At 39.1% G+C, this 26,078-nt stretch overlaps 1 protein-coding gene across 1 annotated transcript in view; it reads left to right on the top strand.

Annotated features, from left to right (window-relative positions):
* Tsp (Thrombospondin) overlaps positions 1 to 26,078 on the top strand; it is a 182,167-nt gene that overhangs the window by 141,502 nt on the left and 14,587 nt on the right. The window contains exons 17-20 of the mRNA XM_067147719.2: positions 4,224 to 4,329; positions 5,002 to 5,123; positions 6,667 to 6,754; positions 25,009 to 25,192. Coding sequence (XP_067003820.1) covers positions 4,224 to 4,329; positions 5,002 to 5,123; positions 6,667 to 6,754; positions 25,009 to 25,192 — 500 coding nt within the window. The remainder of the gene's footprint in view (positions 1 to 4,223; positions 4,330 to 5,001; positions 5,124 to 6,666; positions 6,755 to 25,008; positions 25,193 to 26,078) is intronic.

Raw genomic sequence — 26,078 nt, 5'->3', positions numbered from 1 at the left:
CATGCCCTCCAGCTCCATGGCTAAATAGCGTGCTGGCATTTGGTCACAGGGGTCCCGGGTTCGATTTCCAGCAGGATCAGGAATTTTAACCATCATTGGTTAATTTTGCTGTCAGGGTGGCTAATTTCCCTAACTTGTTTTGTGTTGTCTTCATCATAATTTCATCCTCATCATGACGCGCAGGTCGCCTATGGGCATCAAATCAAAAGACCTCCACCTGGCGAGCCGAACATGTTGGCAAGTAGCAAAAAAGGGAATGGAAGGGCAAAAGGTGTCCCCTGCCTGTCATAAGAAGTGACTAAAAGGGAGTGAAAGATCCAGTTCATTAACAATGAACAGAAATCAGTTAGCACTAAACCTATTTTCTCAATGGCCTAAGGACTCTTAATGTCGAGCCTTCAAGACCCAGGCTGTTATGTCAGGAAACCTAAATAATGTGTGGTGTATATTTCTGATTAACACCTATCAAAACACACTGATAACACCGGCCTGCAAAGATTTTCCAGCAAAAGTAATTTATGTGATACACGTTACATTTAGTGTCCTTATGTAAAAAAATAATAACAGTTGTTTCGTATCACATACAGATTTGTCACAAGTCCGTCTCATGTTTATGTTAATGGAGCTTCGTTGTTATAAATGAGGTTTGGATTGGTTGTATGGAAAGCAGGTATGGACATGCCAAGATTGTATTTCTCCAGAGTCTGAGATGAGAATCTGAGAACATGTGTCACGCCTTTGTCTACAATTTACAACGTGCACTTGAAGTCGATTGAGTGAATAAGTGAGTTAGTTTGTGTTAAAATGACAAGTGCAGTGATGTTTGGAGGTGAAAATGTGTGAACAATCCCAACTCTTTCTGTTATATATATGGCCAGTACACAATTAAATGCCAGAAGCGAAATATTACACCATTTATAAAATGCCTGTACTTGGCATATTTTAACATGAAGTTAGGTGATCAGGACAAGAATTTTGCACTCCGTATTGTGTGTAAAACTTGTCTAGAAAACCTGCGGAAATGGTACAATGGGTTGTTGCCGTCAGTGCCATTCGGAATCCCTATGGCTTGGCAGGAACAAGGAAATCATTTTGATGAATGTTACTTTTGTGTATGTAAAGTGCCCAGGTTCAATACGAAAAACAAAATCACATTGTGTACTCCTGCTTTCCATCTGCTATAACCCCCCGTACCACATGGACCCAATATTCCTGTCCCAAAACCACCAATACAGTTACCAGAGAGTGTGTCTTCGTCATCTTCAAGTGCAGAGGATGGTGATGATGATACCTTTGTACTGGATGTTGAGGATAAAACTCCACATCTTTATAATTAGTGTGACTTAAATGATTTGGTACATGGCCTAGGCCTCACTAAAGGAAAGAGTGAACTTTTAGGATCAAGATTAAAAGAGAGAAATTTTTTTACTTCCTGGGACAAATTCATATTGTTACAGAAATTGGGAGGAAGAATTCTGGTAGTTTTTTTGTTCACTAAGACTTGTGTTTTGCTATGATATCCTTGGCTTGATTCATCGTCTTGGAACTACTTACCAAGCAAAGGACTGGCATCTATTTATTGATACCAGTAAAATAGGTCCCAAAGGTGTTCTTCTCCACAATGGAAATAAATTTGCTTCAGTGCCAGTCGCTCATTCAACATCTCTTCATGAAAACTACCAGAATTTATCTATGGTGTTGTAGACACTGAACTACAATGAACACAGATCGTTACTGTGCTGTGATTTAAAAGTGTGCGGTATCATATTAGGGCAGCAAGGAGGATATACAAAGTTCCCCTATTTGTGTGAGTCGGACTCTCAGGACAGGGATCATCACTGGTTAGTGTCCGAGTGGCCCAAGAGGAAACGGTTCGTGTCTGGAGAAGAAAACATTGTAAATCGTCCATTAATTGATCCTCAAAAGTGTGTTATGCCCCGCTTACATATTAAATTGGGAATTATGAAGCAGTACGTGAAGAGTTTGGATAGAGGCAGTCCCTGCTTTCAGTACCTCTGTCAGAAATTTCCAGAACTGTCAGATGCTAAAATTAAGGAAGGTGGTTTTTGATGGCTCCCAAATTCGGAAGCTTATGAAGGATCCGACATTCAGTACGACGATGAACGAAACACAGCTTCAGGCATGGGAATCATTCAAGGATGTTTGTAGCAAATTCCTGGGTAATGTTAAAGATGTCAACTACCAACAGATTGTGGAAACCATGCTGTACAACTTCCAGAAATTGCATGTTGCCGCATGAGTTCAAAATTACATTTCCTGCACAGTCATCTGAACTACTTTCCTGCAAATTTAGGAGCATTCAGTAAGGAACATGGCGAGCGGTTCCATCCGGCCTAAAACAAATGGAATGAAGGTATCAGAGGCAATGGGATGTCTCCATGATGTCAACTGTTGGTGTCTATTGCGAGATAACACTATTAAGGAACACAAACGCAAATCAACACAGCGTTCATTCACATCAAAGTGCAGCAAACAATATTCTTGTAGTGAGATTCATACATTCTAGCAATGAACATGTTACTTTTTTGTATATTCGTTGCAATTTGATCATGTCCCATTAAAATTACATATATTCTCTATTATGGTGTTTTCTATCAAAATTACAACAGTATGTCAAATATTTCAAATAGCAAAAAAACTGTAAGTGATAGGCAAAAACGGTTTACATATTTAAAATCAGCACACTTAAATTAGAGTAAATCACCTCTTCAACCATTCACCGGAGATAATTTTTTTTTTTCGCAGGCCGGTGTAATGGCCTTAGTTTTAGTAGCCTATATCTTAGGACACTCTTTAATACTTGTCAATACCACAGGACATGCTTACAACATTTAATTTTATTACATAACTTATGTTGCATTGATATGTCATTCAGTAATGATTTTGCAGTGAGGCGAACTTTAACATGCATGAAATGCGCTGTGTTTACCAATATGCTTCATAAAACAAAGGTATTATACTCACCTGAAACCAGGAGGAGATTTACTACTAGGATTTTAAGTTTTGTACACCAGTTGGTTCAGGATACCTTAGTGCATGATAAACAGAATAAAGACGCTACATAATCTGGGCACGATGATCACACACTGCTTTGCAATACACCGCCATTACTAGCAAGGCTCCATGTGAGCGAGCGATACATCAGTGTGCTTAAGGTAGCACACCGCCCAATATTATCAAGCAAGAGAGCTTGGTCAACCATACCTGACAGGCTGACACAGAAGTTGCTCGCAATTGAACTTTGTTGATTTTCTGGTCAGTTTTCACTAGGAGGAAATAAAATACACCAGAGATTGATTTTGTTTTCAGAACACTACATCCTCTTACAATTTCTGTAACTTATTTTCAGACACCCTGTATATTTACAACTGCTTCAAGTGATGTTCTTTTAATATCCAGTCATGACTTCAAGACATTAATCGAACATTCTATGCTTGGAGTATATATCTCTTCTGTTTTATCGTGTGTCTGATGAAAAAAGATAATGTTTCATTTCTATACTGTGTTCACACGCATACACAGAGTATTATTTTGACAATGGTGGACTATGACAATATTTAAATCTGCAACATAGTGCACTTTTTATATGCACATTTTTCTCATTGTAATTTACATAGCAAATTTGATGTAGCAGAAAATGTCCCAAATAGCAATGAAACTTGATCTACAAAAATTGTTTAATATGATTGTGTATTTTTAGTGATTTGGTAAATCATAATCTGTATTGAAAGATAGAAATACATATCTCTGAAAGAGTGATCATTCACCGTCAATACAGATCCAACAAGAAATTCATCACATGTAAAATCAGTGAGACTATGGAAAAGAAAAGCAGATGTTGGACCATATTACCTTTGTATGCCCTCTCTTTGCATTCGGAGACAAGATAGAAGACTTTAACAACATGACAGATGAAATAAATATATATTATTACCAAACATCTACTGTTTCACCATGGACAGGGGTAAAATAGAGATGGAATGGGCCTTACCTAGATATGTGGTTCGACTCAGGCACGTAACACTGGCCTCTACAAACTCCATGACTAAATACTGAAATATTTATTTTTTGTGTTAAATATATGTCTTGCACAAACTTGCCTACTCAGTAAATTATTCTTTCTTACTAGATCACATGCATATATATCCTTTTTTTCTTCTTGACTTTCCATATTTACATTTAATATATTTGAATTATTTTAGATGATGGAGTTGGAGATATCTGCCAGGATGACTATGATTTAGATGGCTATCCAAACTACCTCGACAACTGTCCCAATAATTCCAAGATCTACTCAACAGATTTTAGGTAAGGTACTTTTTAGTAACATATAATAATTTTATAACTTCCGCAGGAGAAAATAATACTTTTTCACGATAACAATATGCATACTCATTATAAGTCAGAGTTCTATTGTACTACACATTTTTCTTTAGACGTTGGATACTTTGCTTCATGTTGTCATTCTCTTGGCCGGCCCCGCAGTGTAGGGTTAGCGTGCCTGCCTCTTACCCGGAGGCCTTGGGTTCGATTCCCAACCAGGTCTTTGTGAAATTACAGAAAGTAAATAATCACAGATTAAATTGCTTGCAGTTATTCCAAAACTGTTCATTTTAAATGCATTTTCCCAAAATGATATTTGAGAAAAGGAAAGTTAATACTTTTAAACCTTTTGGAGAAATTTCAATATAATTGTGAGCTGTGAGGATGCATATGTGATATGCCATTCACTGTCCTGGAGATGATGACAAGGATCGCTGACCAAATTTTGCAGTGAAAATATTTCTCTGTTTTAAGTTTAAATTTTAGAATTTCTGTATGACTATTGGCTACAGAAAAAATCTTATTATAAAAATAATTCTGAATCTTCAAGCCTGTTTGCTTAAAGAGGAAATTGTAAATATAGGTCCAGTATCTTGTAATCCTCTCTTGACTCTGTCTCTGAAAGTCATTCATAAGATAAACAATTGTTCATTTCAGGACTTATCAGACAGTTGTCTTAGATCCTGAAGGAGATTCACAGATTGATCCAAACTGGGTTATTTACAACAAAGGAGCTGAGATTGTTCAGACCATGAACAGTGATCCAGGGCTTGCTGTTGGTAAGTGTACTACTCACTTTTCCTTATACATAAATGAAAAAATGTTGTGTTTTGTAGAAGAAGTAGAAAGTCCCCTGGACAACCTATTGAGGGCCTTGGCCTACCAAGACAAATTCTGCCCAACCAGGTATAGTCTGCAGATACTGGAGTACCACGTGCTCACTATGACAGCTTCCTTGCCATATTGCTTGGCTCTCTTGACCAAGTACACTGTCTCTCATATCATACAGCTCCTCAGTTGATCTTGCGAGCCTGAGTGAATCCCTCTTATTTCTCAGTCTAAGATTAAAATCATTGGACAAGCCATGACTGAACTGCAACCCCTGAAAAGAGGCAGATCGAGTACAGCTTTGTCATGGAGCTGGAATAGAAAAACAACAAATGTGCTTTTTCTTTGGATCTGCCTTCTCAATGCTTAGCAAATACAATGTTTATTTCTTGTCTGTATTAAAACATGAGTACAAGTTTCAAGAACATAAATTCTCTATACGTTTATCGGACTTGATCGGTTCCAATAGACAAATGGAGTTGTATGGTTTCTGGTTTCAAAGGACAAAGAATCTGTTTTGAACTGGCTTGCATATTTCCACAAGAAATCAGAGTTCAAGTGTAGTGAAAACAAAAGCAACATAGCAGCAAGAAATTGTTTGCGGGAAGGTGTTGTTCAACAGAAGGAGCTGCAACAGTTTATTGCAGACGAAATTGATAATTTGATTTATATGTAGTTTTAAATGTTTTAATTACTGGACAGGTCTGTAATTTTAATAGAATTTTATGTAGAAGATTGTAAGTTTAGAGTTTATTTGATTGATTTACCTAATACTTTAATTTTAAATTTTTTAGTACTGGTACAAAAGTTTGAATATGTTATACAGAGGATGTGTCTTATAATAATAGCTTGATTGTTGTTAAATATGAGGTGATGATGGGTCAAGTCCAAGAAGTGTTTGGTGGGTTTTAAGCTGCTGAAGAAGAGAATGTGTAAAGCTTTTGAAATGTGTATGGCATTTAGTGATTGAAATAAATGAACAACTCAAATTTTTAATACAGTAGTATTGGCAAGGCTGATTTAGATACACAACAGTGTTTTTCAGTGGTGAATAGAAAGAACTTGATACAATTGATAATTTTGGAAAGCACACACCTAGTTTTTTCCAGTTGTTGATTGTTTCAAATTTCTTCATGATATGCACAATTTAGCTGTGTTGTTAAATTTACACTGCCGATAGAACTGTGATTCAACACATTATGTAGGCCTATATGTTTAAAATTATCTTTGTGATGTTTTATGAACTTGTTCAGGTGGCCTATGACTTTTGTTATCTTTTAATTACTATGGGTCAATTGACAAAGAGCTGCTGAACAAATTAAATTCTTGTCTTTGTGATGATGATTGTATTACGAGATGAATATCATCAACCCTGTTGTCTTTCATTTGACATTTTCTGAAATGTGCAGCTATAAGTTACAATCTTGTAATACTTGCTCTTCCTTCTTCACTGCATTTAACATTTCACGTCTAACATTAATTTCTGTTCTACAGGTTATGATGAATTTGGAGGAGTGGATTTTGAAGGAACATTCTTTGTTGATACAGAAATTGATGATGATTATGTTGGATTTATTTTCAGGTAAGTTATGTTTTTCATTCACTTATAAATGTTCTTCCTCCAACTATTACTTTTTCAATAATGGGCCAATGACCTAGATATTAGGCCCCTTTAAACAGCAAGCAAACAAGCATCTTTCAATAATTAAAAGACCAAGCAAGTGGCTATGCGGTTTGGGTCACACAGCAAACAGCTTGCATTTGGGAGATAGTGGGTTCGAACCCCACTGTCGGCAGCCCTGAAGATGATTTTCCATGGTTTCCCAATTTTCCCAATTTTTTTCTTTTTTTGCTATTTGCTTTACGTCGCACCGACACAGATATATCTTATGGCGAGGATGGAATAGGAAAGGCCTAGGAAGTGGAAGGAAGCGGCCGTGGCCTTAATTAAGGTACAGCCCCGGCATTTGCCTGGTGTGAAAATAGGAAACCACGGAAAACCATCTTCAAGGCTGCTGACAGAGGGGCTCGAACCCACTATCTCCCAATTACTGGATACTGGCCGCACTTAAGCGACTGCGGCTATCAAGCTCAGTGGTTTCCCATTTTCACACTAGGCAAATGTGTCGCCATGAGACGTATCTGTGTCAGTAAAAGATCAATTTTGAAAAATAAATTTTATTCAAAATACCAATATTATGGTTCATGTTTGTGGGTTACTGTAGTCACGTCCTAGTTCGTGAACCATGGGCAAAGGCTGAGTGGCCTAGTAAGTGGTCCTGAGAGTCGGGATACCAGTTGCTATGGAATGGGAGTGGGCATCTCGGACATATTCTGAGTCCTGGCCCTCCTTGTGCTCAGGCGGCTAGGACTATACAATTCTCCGGTGGTCCATAACCCGTTAGAGGAGAGATCCTCACTTGGACTATGTGCAAGTAGGGCAGCATCCTGCTTCATGAATTAACCGAGCTCAGAACACTTTAAGCAAGCCTCGGACCTATGGGAGTAATGGAGTCCCACTCCCATTTGACAGGCGAGGGACTCCTTGGAAACAACTTGGCGAACGAAATGGAATTCGATGGGGGAGCTATCAATATTAATGGGGCTTATGGAAGAAAGAAGGTAGAACTGGCTGAGTCAGCAAAGAGGATGCATCTGGATGTGCTAGGAGTAAGCGATATTCGGGTAAGGGGAGATAATGAGGAAGAGATAGAAGATTATAAAGTGTACCTGACGGGTGTTAGAAAGGGAAGGGCAGAGTCTGGGGTAGGGCTCTTTATCAGGAATACCATTGCACACAACATAGTTTCTGTTAGGCACGTAAATGAGCAAATGATGTGGGTAGATTTGTCAGTGGGAGGAATTAGGACTAGAATTGTGTCCGTGTATTCACCATGTGAGGGTGCAGATGAGGATGAAGTTGACAAGTTTTATGAAGCATTGAGTGACATCGCGGTCAGGGTCAACAGCAAGGATAGAATAGTGCTAATGGGCGATTTCAATGCAAGAGTTGGGAATAGAACTGAAGGATACAAAAGGGTGATTGGTAAATGTGGGGAAGATATGGAAGCTAATGGGAATGGGAAGCGTTTGCTGGACTTCTGTGCTAGTATGGGTTTAGCTGTTACGAATACATTCTTCAAGCATAAGGCTATTCACCGCTACACATGGGAGGCTAGGGGCACCAGATCCATAATAGACTATATCTTGACGGACTTTGAATTCAGGAAATCTGTTAGGAATGTAAGAGTTTTTCGCGGATTTTTCGATGATACAGACCACTACCTGATCTGCAGTGAACTAAGTATCTCTAGGCCTAGGGTAGAGAAAGTGAAATCTGTCTGCAAACGAATAAGAGTAGAAAATCTCCAGGATGAGGAAATTAGACAGAAGTACATGGATATGATTAGTGAGAAGTTTCGAACAGTAGACAGTAAGCAGGTTCAGGATATAGAAAGTGAATGGGTGGCATACAGGGATGCTGTAGTAGAAACAGCAAGGGAATGCCTAGGAACAACTGTGTGTAAAGATGGGAAAAGGCGAACATCTTGGTGGAATGATGAAGTGAGAGCAGCCTGTAAACGTAAAAAGAAGGCTTATCAGAAATGGCTCCAAACAAGGGCCGAGGCAGACAGGGATTTGTACGTAGATGAAAGAAACAGAGCGAAACAAATAGTTGTTGAATCCAAAAAGAAGTCATGGGAAGATTTTGGTAATAACCTGGAAAGGCTAGGTCAAGCAGCAGGGAAACCTTTCTGGACAGTAATAAAGAATCTTAGGAAGGGAGGGAAAATGGAAATGAACAGTGTTTTGAGTAATTCAGGTGAACTCATAATAGATCCCAGGGAATCACTAGAGAGGTGGAGGGAATATTTTGAACATCTTCTCAATGTAAAAGGAAATCATCCTGGTGGTGTTGCAAACAGCCAAGCTCATGAGGAGGAAGAAAATGATGTTGGTGAAATTATGCTTGAGGAAGTGGAAAGGATAGTAAATAAACTCCATTGTCATAAGGCAGCGGGAATAGATGAAATTAGACCCGAAATGGTTAAGTATAGTGGGAAGGCAGGGATGAAATGGCTTCATAGAGTAGTAAAATTAACATGGAGTATTGGTAAGGTACCTTCAGATTGGACAAAAGCAGTAATTGCACCTATCTATAAGCAAGGGAACAGGAAGGATTGCAACAACTATCGAGGTATCTCATTGATTAGTATACCAGGCAAAGTATTCACTGGCATCTTGGAAGGGAGGGTGCGATCAGTCGTTGAGAGGAAGTTGGATGAAAACCAGTGTGGTTTCAGACCACAGAGAGGCTGTCAGGATCAGATTTTCAGTATGCGCCAGGTAATCGAAAAATGCTACGAGAGGAATAGGCAGTTGTGTTTATGTTTCGTAGATTTAGAGAAAGCATATGACAGGGTACCGAGGGAAAAGATGTTCGCCATACTGGGGGACTATGGAATTAAAGGCAGATTATTAAAAGCAATCAAAGGCATTTATGTTGACAATTGGGCTTCAGTGAGAATTGATGGTAGAATGAGTTCTTGGTTCAGGGTACTTACAGGAGTTAGACAAGGTTGTAATCTTTCACCTTTGCTGTTCGTAGTTTACATGGATCATCTGCTGAAAGGTATAAAATGGCAGGGAGGGATTCAGTTAGGTGGAAATGTAGTAAGCAGTTTGGCCTATGCTGACGACTTGGTCTTCATGGCAGACTGTGCCGAAAGCCTGCAATCTAATATCTTGGAACTTGAAAATAGGTGCAATGAGTATGGTATGAAAATTAGCCTCTCGAAGACTAAATTGATGTCAGTAGGTAAGAAATTCAACAGAATTGAATGTCAGATTGGTGATACAAAGCTAGAACAGGTCGATAATTTCAAGTATTTAGGTTGTGTGTTCTCCCAGGATGGTAATATAGTAAGTGAGATTGAATCAAGGTGTAGTAAAGCTAATGCAGTGAGCTCGCAGTTGCGATCAGCAGTATTCTGTAAGAAGGAAGTCAGCTCCCAGACGAAACTATCTTTACATCGGTCTGTTTTCAGACCAACTTTGCTTTACGGGAGCGAAAGCTGGGTGGACTCAGGATATCTTATTCATAAGTTAGAAGTAACAGACATGAAAGTAGCAAGAATGATTGTTGGTACAAACAGGTGGGAACAATGGCAGGAGGGTACTCGGAATGAGGAGATAAAGGCTAATTTATGAATAAACTCGATGGATGAAGCTGTACGCATAAACCGGCTTCGGTGGTGGGGTCATGTGAGGCGAATGGAGGAGGATATTTTACCTAGGAGAATAATGGACTCTGTTATGGAGGGTAAGAGAAGTAGAGGGAGACCAAGACGACGATGGTTAGACTCGGTTTCTAACGATTTAAAGATAAGAGGTATGGAACTAAATGAAGCCACAACACTAGTTGCAAATCGAGGATTGTGGCGACGTTTAGTGAATTCTCAGAGGCTTGCAGACTGAACGCTGAAGGGCATAACAGTCTATAATGATAATGTATGTATGTATACCAATATTTAGTTATGTTTGCCAGTGCTACAATGAAAATCGTATCTTTAGATTGTGGAGTGATCACAATATATACTCAATAAGAAGAAGAAGAAGAAGACTTAGATATTGGAAAGTTAAAAAAAAATTGGGCAGACATCCTATTTTACATCAGCATACAAGAGAAAAAAGAAAACAAAGGGCTTTATAACTGATTGATTGGCAACATAATATTCTTAGTAACAATGGTCGATATAATGTTCTGAGAATATAATAAATGGATAACTAGCTTATCTTAGAATTCCACCACCATGAACACTAATGGAAAGAAATTATGCAATTGACACAATCGTAATCTAACAAGGTAGTTGTCAGTTATCGGATATCGCCTGTGTTCTGCAACATAACTGTGAAATTGCTTAAAATTTCAAGGAAGTAAAGGACAGGAAATCCAACAGATCATCATCATCATCAGGAGCAGTTTCCAACCATAGGCTGGGTCTGCTTGGAACATAAGCCTATCCATCATTTTATGTTCACCCACCATGACTCTTCTGTCACTGTCGTCCAGTTCCCTCTTACCTCGATGCTCTTCTTAACACCTATCAGCCATCTGTCGCTCGGTCTTCCTCTAGATCTCCTTTCCTTCAAGTCCATTTGTAACATCTTCCTTTGTATTGTCTCTTCTCCCACTTTCTTAATACGTCCATACCATTGTAACTTTGATTTTTCTATCTTTTTCTTTAGGGGTCCCTCACATACCATTTCCCGAACTCTCTCATTTTTTACTCTGTCCAGTCTTGTTAAACCTACTCAACACCTTTGAAACTTCATTTCAACTGTTTGTGTTCTACTTTTATCCCTCTCCTTCATCACCCACGTTTCTGATCAATACGTCAAAATTGGCAAAATATAAATCTCATAGATAATTACTTTACATCTCTGTTCTGTATCAATTCTCCCACACTCTTAAAGAATCCATTTTCCCACCTTCCTCTTCATTGATTTCCATCCTGTTTCCTCCATTTTCTTCAATTACACTTCCCAGGTATTTAAAGCTTTCATCCCTTTTCAACTGCTCCTTTCCTAATATCATGCCATTGTACGTTCGGTTCTTATTACATGTCGCTACCACAGTGGCGGCTCGTGCTGAATTGTGTTGGTGGTTCTGCAATATGAGCGCCAGTCCATTGCAGTAAGTGTAATAGTGAAATCTAAATTCGCACTGCACACGAGAAGTGTCAGCTTATCTCGTGTGCAATCCGTTCTCCAATCCCGCGAATGCGTCTAATGGGCCCCTCTCTCTCCATGTCCTATCAGCTTTGAAGTTCCCGAAAATTTACAGAAAAAAATGCAGGTAAACATACAGTACATCTCAATTTCTAAGACTCCCTGACTTCGAGTGGCTTCGACGATATAAAGAACCGACTTGTACAAAAAATACAATGGTTAAAATGTTACAGTCCGCCTCTGTGGTGTAGTGGTTAGCGTGATTAGCTGCCACCCCCGGAGGCCCGGGTTCGATTCCCGGCTCTGCCACGAAATTTGAAAAGTGGTACGAGGGCTGGAACGGGGTCCACTCAGCCTCGAGAGGTCAACTGAGTAGAGGTGGGTTCGATTCCCACCTCAGCCATCCTGGAAGTGGTTTTCCGTGGTTTCCCACTTCTCCTCCAGGCGAATGCCGGGATGGTACCTAACTTAAGGCCACGGCCGCTTCCTTCCCTCTTCCTTGCCTATCCCTTCCAATCTTCCCATCCCTCCACAAGGCCCCTGTTCGGCATAGCAGGTGAGGCCGCCTGGGCGAGGTACTGGTCATACTCCCCAGTTGTATCCCCAGACCAAGAGTCTGAAGCTCCAGGACACTGCCCTTGAGGCGGTAGAGGTGGGATCCCTCGCTAAGTCCGAGGGAAAAACCGAACCTGGAGGGTAAACAGATGATGATGATGATGATGATAAAATGTTACAAAAATAAAGCATTTCTTCCCCTTACCGTACCGAAAATAATTCTGATCTAGTATCGAACAAAACAAACCAAACCTCATGACTGATTATCCTTGGCCCACCACGCGACCGCTGCTCAGCTCGAAGGCCTGCAGATTATGGGGTGACGCATGGTCAGGGCGACGAATCCTCCCGGCCATTATTCTTGGCTTTCTAGACCAGAGTTGCAATCTCACCGTCAGATAGCTCCTCAGTTGTGCTGTAACCACATAGGTTGAGTGGACCTCGAACCAGCCCTCAGATCTAGGAGGTAAAAATCCGTCCTCGCCGGGAATCGAACCCGGGGCCTCCGTGTGAGAGGTAGTCACGCTACCAATAGACCGCAGGGCTTGAGATCTGTACACAACGTTTGCAGCCAGCTTTCTTAATGGAGGGGTAAATCGTGTGATGATACTAACGTTCCTATTTTCATGAATACCTCGCCTTCATCTGTACCATTACGGAGAAAAATCTTCACGATTACTTGTAAAGTGATCATTCCGGTATTGATCTAATTACGTTTACGGCTTGTCTCATTTTGCCAGCAGTATTACGTTTGTCGAAAAGAGGACACTTTAAACCCTTGAAATAATTCTTTGCTACAGCTCCAATAGCAAGAGGTAAACTCGGAGCAATGCCATTTCAATAGAAATCGTCAAGGCCGTCCTTTCCTTTCACATTCTGTAAGGCAAGGTCGTCCCATAGAGGGTTGAGAGAGGAGAGAAGAGAGGGTGTGATTTACAGCCGCGCTCGGGGAGAAACTGTCAACAATTCCAAGTAGTGGCACTTCTCAGATGCAGAGCTCCTTCGAACAATATTATACCGTACACCAAGAAATGCAAGGCAAGTTTGTAGCTTTGCGAGGTGTTACGGATCCTTTTTTTACATGTGTAAATCGAACCACAGGACATATTTTTAGTTTTGAATATACACATGCATTGGTCGGGAGTCGAGCTATGCCATCTTGGTTAGATACGGATAATTACACCACTATATTAGCATGCCTTATACCAGCAACATACGTATAAATAACATTAATTTCATACTGAACCATGAAAATAATTATTTAAACTGTAAACTCACCCTATTTCTTGTAGATGAATTCCATGCGACGATCTTTCTGACGAACGAAGTGGTCTATGACTCGCTCATTAAAGCTGGGTATACTGGCCACAAATTCCCGTTCAATAGACAGCATGGATAATGCATTCAGTCTTTCTTGGTAAATGGTTGACCGGAGAAAGGTTTTTACTCGTTTCAGAGTAGAAAAGCAATGTTCGGCTTCTGATGTAGTCATTGGAGTTGTGATGAGAATGTCCAGCAGTTTAACAGTTTCTTTGAAAGTGTCACACAAATTATGTCTTACAAAGTAATTTAATAATGGTGTCAGACCTTGCATATGGCTGAAATCCTTTCTCATGTACATTATCGACAATTCTGTTTGTAAACGATCTTTATCGAGCATTGGGTAATTTTGAACGGTGGTATTCAGTTCCTCGGTTGGAAAGTTCAAGGTATACTGTAGGAAGTTACCTGATAAGAATAGTGCTGAAGCTATTAAATGGCCGTTGAATTCGAATCGGTGCTTTACATTTCTTGTGATTACGTCACAAACTTCCAAAGCTGCAACGCGATGATCACTTACAGAATCGTCTGGGCGCTTATGTTTCGGGTCTTGGGAAACTGATTTCTTTGAAAGAATGTCCGCTTGATTCGTAATTCCATCCATGTTACTTCTTACAGACGATATACTTGTTTCAAAATATCTCAGCGACCTTTCGATATCATTAAGGTCAGTTTTTACTTTCTGTAGTTGACTGAATAATATATCAACATGGGGCATAACATGATGAAAAAATGTCAACCAAAAGATGAATTTGTCACTTTCTAACATTCTTTCTATTGCTGAAGCTTGATTAATGGTCGTCGTCTGTCGTGATTCTTCTTGTATTTCTTGCATACACTCAATAATATCACTTCGGTGTTCGTACACAACATTCACTGTGCGGCTTTTGAAATTCCATCGTGTAGGTGCAGAACGAGGTACCCTTCGCTGTACTATCTTATCCAGCACAGCAGTGCGTTGCGGAGAATTAGAAAAGAACGACGGTATTTCTTGTAAATTGGAAAAAAAATAACCTGACTTGCTTGTTTTGTGACGACGCTTGGGCCATTATTAAATTCAATTGGTGAGCATAACAATGCACAAAATGTGCTGTTGGATACTTCTCCTTGATTTTTGTTTGCACACCCCCATGCCTGCCACTCATGACATTTGCCCGATCATAACACTGAGCAATTAGTTTGTCTGAAGGAATGATCGGTAAAATTTCATTTAATATTGTTTGCGTGAATGTTTCGGCATCAGAATCAGATGGTAAAATAAATCCACCAAAACGCTCAACTGGACAACCATTTATGACATACCGGTAAACTAAAACCATCTGACACTGTTGAGCGCAGTCACTAGTTTCATCGGCCATAATAGCAACAAAGGATGCCTGTCCTAATTCATGAGAAATTACATCACGACAAACTGCTAACATACTGTCCAATAATTCATTTTGGATGGTTTTAGACGTGCCTTTAAACTGCCTAGAACTTTCTAAATGTTCCCTTAACGTGCTATCCAAATCGGCACATAAATCAATCAAGCCATGAAAAATACCCCGGTTTAGTGAATCTTCTTTTTCATTATGACCACGCAAGGCTAGTTCAAAAGATCCACAGAATTTTATACAATTAAGTATTTTGGATAGAACATACCTATTTTTTGTGACATTCTCATTATGCATTTGAATGTTAATCCAATACGCAGAATCGAGTTGCTGTTGAATGTTCACAGTTCCTAATAATGCAAGTTCTGTCTGATTGTTCAAATGAGTCTTTGAATTTTCATGCTTCTTAATTTTTTCGCTTAGATGTACGAGATCTTTCACTCCAGTTTTTGACCATAAGGGCTCACCACTGAATAAAACGCATGGAAAGCAGAACAGAGCATTGGCATTGTTACAGCCACAAATCCATTTATTTCTATTATATATATCTTTATTAAAACGCCTTGTGTACGCTTTACCTCGACTGGAACCTGACACTTCTATTGTTAAATTCGGAAGGGGTCTCCCTTGTTCTTTAATTAGTAGTCTTTCCTCATAAGTTAATGCAGAAAATGGCTTCGACAACAAGTTCTTCACGACATCCATATTTAAACATGTAATAATTAAACTTCGCTTATTGGCCTACACAATGCTAAATAACTAATCTACTCTACCTGTGAATTTCTGCTGAGCACTTGCATAAAACTGACACCAAAACAACAATTTCTTAAATATATTTCCACTCACACGCTTTCTTAACAAAACTGCACTGGAAACTGGCGCGAAAAATCACAGCCTGGAACGTCTAATACAAACGAATAAGCCACCTGAGCTGCAAGGCATGCAGTACAAACAAAACCTTATGTGCTTATGGGCGACTCCTAACTACCGTTTTCTCCGATAGGTGGCTAAAAGTGTGGTTCTCATGCTTTCTTCACAGAGCTGGCGTTCACAGTCCCGAACAAGGTTGCCAGATCGCCAGATCACTAGTAACCGAATGGCTGTCAGTCTTTGGCTCAATAACAACACAGCATGACAGATGGGATTGCTCATCGCTGTATATCACATCTTTCCACTCATGTGGTTCTGCAGCTCTGCAGATCGTATTATGGAGCCGCGCCTGCGCTACCAGCACTTCACTATTTTGGGCTGAGAACTTCATTCCACAAGATGACACAACTTCCTCCCATACATTTAGCTGTTAGAAAATTAGCAATAAAATATAGCACAAAAATTCATTTTCAAACATATCATTTTGTGTGAACTGATTATGGTCTTTTTCTTATTAGGCTTTACGTCGCACCAACACAGATAGGTCTTATGGCGATTATGGGTTTGGAAAGGCCTAGGAGTTGGAAGAATGCGGCCGTGACCTTAATTAAGGTACAGCCCCAACATTTGCCTGGTGTGAAAATGGGAAACAATGGAAAACCACCTTCAGGGCTGCCGACAGTGGGAGTCGAACCCACTATCTCCGGGATGCAAGCTCACAGCCGCGCGCCTCTAACCGCACGACCAACTCGCCCGGTAACTGATTATGTGGCCGATCGGTTAGATTTCTTAATAGTGTCAGCTATTCGTTGGATATTCTCTCTCTCTTTTTTATTTTCAATTGCTTGGTGACCCATACATTTCCAGCTTCTTCCCTAGTTGGGGAAAACCCATTACAGCATGTTCAGAAACTCCAGACCTTTGGTATTCTTGTACAGCTGCACAATGATAGTTGGGTAAAAACTGTAGCCTCATAAGAAATATTTCTCAGATGAATCACTGCATTTACTTTCAAATCTGATTCCATAAACGATATCCTGTACCCTATAAAATACCATGTAAATACTTCCATTTGAAAATATATTTGGAAAATAATGTTAGAAATTTAAAATGTAATAATGTAAAATAAATTATATACTGTAACAGTAATAAATAAACTTAAATTGCTTGGGGTTCACAGACGACTTAGCATCACTAGCTAATAACATTCAAGAAGCCAGAAATCAAATAACATGCCTACAAAATATAGCACAAAAAGTAGGACACCAGAAATCATTCAAAAAGACTGAGATAATGGTAGCAGATCCACTAGTAATAAACCACATAACAGTAAATAACAGGAAAATAAAAATAGTGCAACAATTTAAATATCTGGGAGAAATTTTAACATACAACTTGATCGAGAAATCTGCTTGGCAAGAAAGAACTAATAAAATTATAAAAGCTCAAAAATTAACATGGTCTACATATAATTAAAAAACCTATCAATCAAAACAAAATTAAACCATTATAAAATGGTGGTTCAGCCAGAGGTGACATACGGAAGTGGAACTCTTTTTAAAGTCACTCTTCCCACTGTGGGTGGTGGCAGTAGAATAACACCTATGGTATCCTCTGCCTGTCATAAGAAGCTACTAAAAGGGGCCTCTGGGGCTCTCAACTTAAGAGTGTGGAGTGGCGACCATGGGTCCCTTAGCTGAGTCCTGGCATTGCTTCCCCTTACTTGTGTCAGGCTCCTCACTTTCAGCTATCCTGTCCGACCTTCCTTGGTCAACTCTTGTTCTTTTCTAACCCTGACTTTATTAGGTTTACGAGGCCTAGGGAGTCTTTCATTTTCACGCCCTTCATGGGCCTTGTCTTCCTTTGGTTGATACCATTTTTCGAGTGTCGCATCCCTTCCATTTTTCTCTCTGATTAGTTGTATATAAAGGATGGTTGCCTTGTACTTTCTCTTAAAACAATAATCACCCCCATCACCACCTTTAAAATCACTCAGGCAAACAGAATCGACAAAATCCTACAAGTAGAGAAGAATAGCTAGAATCATCATCATCATTTCCCTTTATCCAGCTGTAGCCGGGTAGGGGCAAATATGGTTCCTCTCCACTTTCTTCGGTCTTTCCACCACTCCTCCTCCAACACTGTGTCCCAGTCCAGGTTTCTTTCTATAATGCTGCGTTGGATGGTATCCTTCCATCTCAATCGTGGTCGTCCACGGCCTCTCCTTCCTTGGACTTGCATTTCCATCACCTTTTTTGGCATTCTTTCGTCGCTCATTCGCTTTATGTGCCCAAACCATCTTAGTCGGCTCTTCTCTATTCTATCATTCATTTTTTCCACTCCAATTTCTTCCCGGATTTTCTCGTTCCTTATTTTGTCTCGTCTACTCTTCTGTATCATACTCCTCAAGAATTTCATTTCAGCTGCCTGTATTCGACTCTCATCCTTCTTTGTCATTGTCCAAGTTTCTGCTCCGTAAGTTGTTATGGGTACGTAATACATCTTGTACATAGTATCCTTTGCTTCCATTGGCACATCTTTGTCCCATAACATATTTCTTACACTATGATAGAAACAACTTCCAGCTTGAATCCTTTTACTAATCTCAGCATCCAGTCGAGCATTCTCCATTAATTCACTACCCAGGTATTTAAAAGTTTCCACTACTTCCAGGGGCTTGTCTGCAAGTCTAATCTGACCTTTCCCTTCTTTCTCCCCTCTCGTCATAACAAGAGTTTTACTCTTTTCTACACTTATTTTCAATCCACATTCTTCAATCTTCCCATTCACCACATTCAACTGTTCTTGAACCTTCCTGTCGTCTTCTCCCCAAATCACAATATCATCTGCAAATAACATCGTGTTCATTTCTCTTCCTCCATATGCTGCTTTTGCTGTTCTCATGATGTCATCCATTACTATTGTAAACAGGATTGGTGATAGAACACTTCCCTGTCTCAGCCCACTAGTTATTTTGAACCAACTTGTCCTGCCAACTTGTGTTTGCACGCAACTACAACATTCCTTATACAATGCCATGATCATTTTTATTAATCCCTGTCCAATTCCTTTTTGCACCAGACTGTCCCAAACTTTCGTCCTAGGGACACTGTCATATGCCTTTTCAATATCAATGAATGTCATCACCATATCATTCCCGTACTCCCAATGCTTTTCCATTAGTTGTCTCATAATAAAAATGGGCTCTATTGTTGATCTTCCACTTCTGAAACCAAACTGATTTTCCTGTATCTGCTTCTCAACCCTCAACCTTATTCTACTTTCCAGTATTCTTTCCATTATCTTAGCAACATGCGATATTAGAGTAATTCCCCTGTAGTTCTTCAAAACTTTCTTATCACCTTTCTTGAAAATTGGGATGATTATTCCTTTTTGCCAATCCTCAGGGACCTCCTTATTCTCCCAGACATTCCTGAGAACCCGATATGTCCACTGCAGGCCTACAGCTCCAGCTGCCTTTATCATCTCCACTGAAATTTCATCTATTCCAGCAGTTTTTCCATTCTTCATCTTTCTTACTGCCATTTCAATTTCATTCATTGTAATTTCTTTATCCATTTCTTCGTCAACTAATTGTCTTTCCTGGTCGTCCATTGAATGACTGTCATCCGTTCTTATGTTCAGCAGCTTCTGAAAATACTCTCTCCATCTATTTCTTATTTCTTCTGGCTTTGTTAAAATTATGCCACCTTCATCCTTCACAAATCTGGTGTTTACTTGATCTCTCTTTTTGTTTCTTAAGATACCATACAGTAATTTCTTGCTGCCTTGCGTATCATCTCTCAATTTCTGTGTGAATAAGGCCCAGCTTTTCCTCTTTTCTTCCTCCACTACTTTCTTGGCCAAATTCTTTGCCTCCACATATTTTCTTCTACTTTCTTCAGTCTTAGATGTTTTCCATGCCTTCCATGCCATTTTCTTTTCCTTCACTTTAATCTTTACTCTATCATTCCACCAGTGTGTTTCTTTGTCTTTCACATTTCCTGATGTTCTACCACACACCTTTTCTGCACATCCAACTAGTGCTTCCTTAAATCTTTTCCATTCCTCTTCAACATTCCCCACCTCTGTCCTGGGTACCAAGGGTATTATTTCCCTTTGAAATTCTTCTTGTACGCTTTTCTCCTTCAACTTCCATACTTTAATTCTTCTCTCTCTTCTTAATTGGGGTTTTTCAATCTTTCCAACTTTCAATTTTCCTATCACAACTCTATGATCTCCACCAAAGGCTTCTTCAGGCATGGCTGTTACATCTACAAGGTTCTTCCGGTGTTCTTTCTCTACGATTATATAATCAATCATGGTCTTTGTTCGTCTGTCTCCCCAGCCATACCTTGTAATCTTCTGACTGTTCTTCTTCCTAAACCAGGTGTTTCCAACAATCATTTGATTCCTCACACCAACAACTCGCCTTCTGGATTTACATTTCCATATCCAAAGGGCCCTATAGCTAGAATAGCTAGAATACGCATAAATAAAAAACATCGAAAAGATGGACAATGATGGATAGTGTCGAATGAAGTGGGGTACAGAGAACTGGAGCCATCAAAGATACTATATGGAAGAAGAGGATCTGTTTTCTTGGTCACATTATGAGGACACCAAAAACCAGATTAGGCTACCAAGAAAAATTATAGAGAAACTCTGGAATCTGAAGCAACAAGTAGAATGAATTAAGGAAATTAGAGATTATATGGGAGAACTAGAAATAACTCTGGATGATTTGCAAAACAAAACAGAAAATTTAAAGAAACTCAAAAACATAAAAATAAGATTTAAACCAAAAATGGACAAATGACATACAATGAAAAATATATTTACAGATGAGGAACAGCAGTAAAGATCAGAATGAATGAAAAGATACTGGGCAATTCATCAAAGAAAACTATTTAAAAAAATTGACCAGAAAATGATTGACTGAAGTGGTCCAGTGAGGCTGTAAATGCAGCAGCAGCAGCAGCAGCATAAGAAGAAGAAGAATAGCAATAAAGATAACAAATTTGTAGATTTTACTTTTTGAATATATCTACTTTCTATATCTAAACTAAAGAACAGATCAACAATGATGAGTATGAGAGGAATTTTAGCCAAGTTATATGAACAGATATATTAAATACCATATGCTCTCTTTTTAACACATCTTGGGAACAAGATATCAGAGGATGGAAGGCAAATTTACTAGATCATTGAAGAGTACAACTATGTGATTGGTTTAACCATAGTATGAGAAAATTATTTTGGAAAAAGATGACCGAAATGGAGGAAAGAAAACTTTAAGCGAGTGCAATGGGATTCTTGAAAAGCATGGTGAAAGAAACATGAAGGGCCAAATAAGGAATACAGTGATACATAAACTTAGGTAATTGTAGTAGTATGTAAATTTCATGTGAGGTTTGAATATTTGACATGTTAAAAGAATGGAAGAAAAGATGTGTTAATCGTAGACTGTGTGTGTAGGCAGTGTTTGGACCATGCTTTTCAATTATTCAGTTGTATTATACTGCAGGTTCTGAGAATATGGCACTTTTGGGAGTATTATTTCTAATTGCAATCAAAAAGAAGGCAGCCGTGCTGATACTTTAGAACTTTGGTCGTGAAAAGGTACTGGAATAGCTCCAGGCACTTTCTGTTTTTGATGAAATGTTTGTGTTTCGATGACATAAGTACTAGAGATGTATGAATTGTGATAGACAGATTAGCAGCCACCAGACAATTCCATTTGAAGTTTGTTACTAATTGTCAGGCTTCCTACTCTCCAGGGAAGTTTGTAACAATTGTTGAGATGCTGGTAGCTTTTCATGGCCATTGTGAGTTTATCCAGTCTATGCTTCAAAAACCAACTAAATATGGTCTCAAATTCTATGCTGTGTGTGACAGTAGGACACTTTACATATCTGATTTCAAACTCTACTCTGGCAAACAGCCCAAAGGTCCTTACAGTTGTTCTAACAAACTGATGGACTCACAATTAAGTATTTATTATTTTCCACCTAGTCGATACAATGATTGCTTAAGGCAATTTAATGGTTAAAAGTGGTACATGTTTCGTATTTTATCAACATCTTCAGCCACATAACACTGTTTAGATGAAAAATATATAAAATTGACAAAGTAATGCTTAAGAGGAAGTGTCCTTAAAATTAACATAAGATTGACAACATTAAAACAAACAAAAACTCAAGAGAAAATATATAAATTATTACTACAATTGAAAGCAGTTGTCAAGGAAACACTTGTACAATATTCCATAGAGAGTATGTCCTAAATGAATATTCTTTTCTTAATAATTCATGAAAAAAGGTCAAATTATAAATTATACAGTTTATAGGTAATTGTCGAAATGAAGAAAACCAGATATCACAATGTGGTTCTTATTATTAATGCAGATGAAAATATAAGTAATTCTTAGTTGTCAATTCTTATTAAGCCTGCTTTCCTTTGGAACAGTAACTCCTGTCATTCTTTCACAGTCTTGTGTCTGGTGTAATATTGATGATGCGTTCTTCCTTGCTCCTGCACCTGAGGAGGTGGAGGAGTGGGGGATATAGGTGTGTCAAGAACCTCCTTGCTGCCACCTATAGCTTCAACTGAGGAAGAATAAGTTGTAGGGCTATCTGTAGATGGAGAAATTCCAATTCTTTTTTCGTGATCTTTCTCAAGCATTTTCAACTAAGAATTAGTTATATTTTCATTTGCATTAATAATAAGAACCACATTGTGATATCTGGTTTTCTTCATTTCGACAATTACCTGTAAACTGTATAATTTATAATTTGACTTTTTTCATGAATTATTAAGAAAAGAATATTCATTTAGGACATACTCTCTATGGAATATTGTACAAGTGTTTCCTTGACAACTGCTTTCAATTGTAGTAATAATTTATATATTTTCTCTTGAGTTTTTGTTTGTTTTAATGTTGTCAATCTTATGTTAATTTTAAGGACACTTCCTCTTAAGCATTACTTTGTCAATTTTATATATTTTTCATCTAAACAGTGTTATGTGGCTGAAGATGTTGATAAAATATGAAACATGTACCACTTTTAACCATTAAATTGCCTTAAGCAATCATTGTATCGACTAGGTGGAAAATATAATAAATACTTAATTGTGAATCTATTGAAGTGCGATACGGACCATGAAACTGATTTTATGTAAACTGATGGACGTCGTGAAAAGGCTAATTGACCCAACAAAGAATTCACCCAGGAACATTCCTACTAATAATTATTACAGTAGCATTCTGTTGATAGAATACTTATTGGATCAAGGGTAGATATTTGTTGGTTCTCTAAAACAAAATAAAAGGGAATTCCTTCCAAATTTCTAATGGACATATCTCGTCAGGTTGGCTCTAGCACGTTCATATTCAAACCCGACATGACGCTAGTGTCCTATGTGACGAAAAAGAAGACAGTTGTCTTTCTTTTATCGACTAAACACGACACAGATGAAATGGGCCCCTCATACTAATAAACTGTTTGTTATTGTTGACTACAATGGGGCCAAGGGTGGCACAGATACTACTGGTATTGATTAAATGTGTTCTATATATATAAAACAGTGAGCCTCCGTGGGTCAGGCGGCAGCGCACCGGCCTCCCACCGCTGGGTTCCATGGTTCAAATCCCGGTCACTCCATGTGAGATTTGTGCTGGAACCAAGCAGAGGCGGGACAGGTTTTTCTACGGGTACTCCAGCTTTCCCTGTCATAATTCATTCCAACAACACTCTCCAATATCATTTCATTTCATCTGTCATTCATTAATCATTGCCTCAGAGGAGTGTGACAGGCTTCGGCAGCTGGCACAATTCCTATCCTTGCCACTAGATGGGGCTTCATTCATTCCATTCCTGACCTGGTCGAATGACTGGAAACAGGCTGTGGATTTTCATTTTTCATATACAACAGCAAAGAAAACAAGGCAATGGCCGCTTGTAGGCGTTTCTCCGTGAACTCAATAATGCAGGGATATTGCAAGATACTTCTGGCCAACAACCCATCAAAGATTGTGTGATAAGGAAATACCTTACTGATTTGGAATGCTACTGAAGGAGTCAAATTCCTAAGAAAGAGCTCAGGTTGTGTCTCTTCCTAGTGATTTACAGATATTTTTATCTAAGTATTATGAAAGAGACTATAAAGTATAGATCACGAAAGAACATCTACGCTATCTGTGGAACACACAATAATACAAAGACTGGTGTTGTCTGTGATTGTCCAGCTCCATGGCTAAATGGTTAGCTTGCTGGCTTTTGGTCCAGGGGGTCCCAGGTTCAATTCCCAGCCAGAACGGGGATTTTAACTTTTATTGGTGGAAAAAGACCAGACTCTATATCCAGAGAAAAATTTAAGATGGAAGAACTTCTTGATCATTCATTTTAAAATTGGAGCTACCTGGAAGGTAAGAGATAGTTTCCAAGTCCTGTTACCAGCAGCAATTTTTTTTTCTAATGGTTTAATGCCACACTAACATATCGAAGGTTTCCGACAATGCATGGATGGGAAAGGTCTAGAATTTGGAGGGTAGCTGGCCTGCCTTAATTAACAAACAGCTCCAGCATTTGCCTGGTGTGAAAATGGGAAGAACTTCTTGATCATTCATTTTAAAATTGGAGCTACCTGGAAGGTAAGAGATAGTTTCCAAAATGGGAAAATGGACTGCCAACAGTGGTATTCAAACCCACCATCTCCCAAATGCAAGCTCACAGCTATGCAATCCTAAACGCACAGCCAACTCTCTCGGTCCTAGTAATAAAACCTAGGTCCCAGCACCCATTGAACTGTAGATTTGAACAATGATGAAGCGTATGAACAAAAACTGTGCTAATTTCTAAATATCGTAGTAAAATATTATGTTGAAACAGTTGACTAATTCCAGTTTGTTCTTTTACAAAATGTCATACATGCAGCAAGCTGTGTGTTTAAGGGTGTAAAAGTACTTGTTTTATTTTGTTTACAGCTATCAGAACAACCATAAGTTTTACACTGTTATGTGGAAGAAGAATACACAGACATACTGGCAAGCCACACCATTCCGTGCAGTAGCAGAACCTGGTATTCAGCTGAAACTAGTCAATTCTAACACTGGGCCAGGACAGATGCTGCGCAACTCATTGTGGCATACTGGTGATACTGAGGAGCAGGTGAGTACCTAACTTTTATTTATAAGGCGTGATCAAAATGTTTCCATTTGAGGGCATTGCTTCAGTGGACATGCAATGTACCGCAATTCCGATGCAGATACAGTATATAAGCACGGACATGTAGGCAAAGGATTAGTGAGGCAGTCGTGTCAAGCCAAGGTGTGTGTGTTAAGTGCGGCCACGTGAACTATGGTGACATTATTACCAAATGCGTCCAAACAGGACTTGGCTGCCGAAAGAAAAACACTGGTGGATATCTATCAGAGAACTAAGACTGTGTATAGGGCAGCATGTCTGTCGAAAACCACTGTTGTGGAATGGTGCACCAAGTTCCACGTGGTTGTGTTTCGACATAAGATGCTGGTCAATCTGGGAGGCCAGTCTCATCCATTATGGATGAGGCAATTAGGGTGGACCGGCACACAACTTGATTTCTCCCCATGCGATTATCATGCATGCCTTCAATCCCCTCAAAAAGGACCTGAAGGGTAGGTGCTTCCTGTCGGACAAGGATGTGCAGCAGGTGATTATGGACTTCTTCACGCAATAGGACATGCAGATCAGAATTGATTGATTGATTGATTGATTTCCAACCTGGTGCGTTAGTGAAATGAGTGCCTTAGTGCTTACGGCAATTTTGCCTGATTGGCGTCCTGATTCAGGACTGTACGGCCGTTGAATGGAAATTTTTGATCGCCCCTTATATTTCGATTAACCCTGGGAGCCTGGGCTGTTCACAGACTATATTGCAAGAGGATCAATATATATTAATATAACTCAGGCACTTCCTGATTACTAGGTGATAGATTACACAGACCAACCAAAAGAAAATTTTCTTGGTGCTGTTTCTGGGGTTATTTTCCGTGCTGATTCAGAGAATTAAACT

The sequence above is a fragment of the Anabrus simplex genome, chromosome 5, assembly GCF_040414725.1.
Source record: "Anabrus simplex isolate iqAnaSimp1 chromosome 5, ASM4041472v1, whole genome shotgun sequence".
Taxonomy (NCBI): Eukaryota; Metazoa; Arthropoda; class Insecta; order Orthoptera; family Tettigoniidae; genus Anabrus; species Anabrus simplex.
Note: the sequence above shows the minus strand (reverse complement) of the source record. Positions and strands in the feature narration are given on the sequence as shown.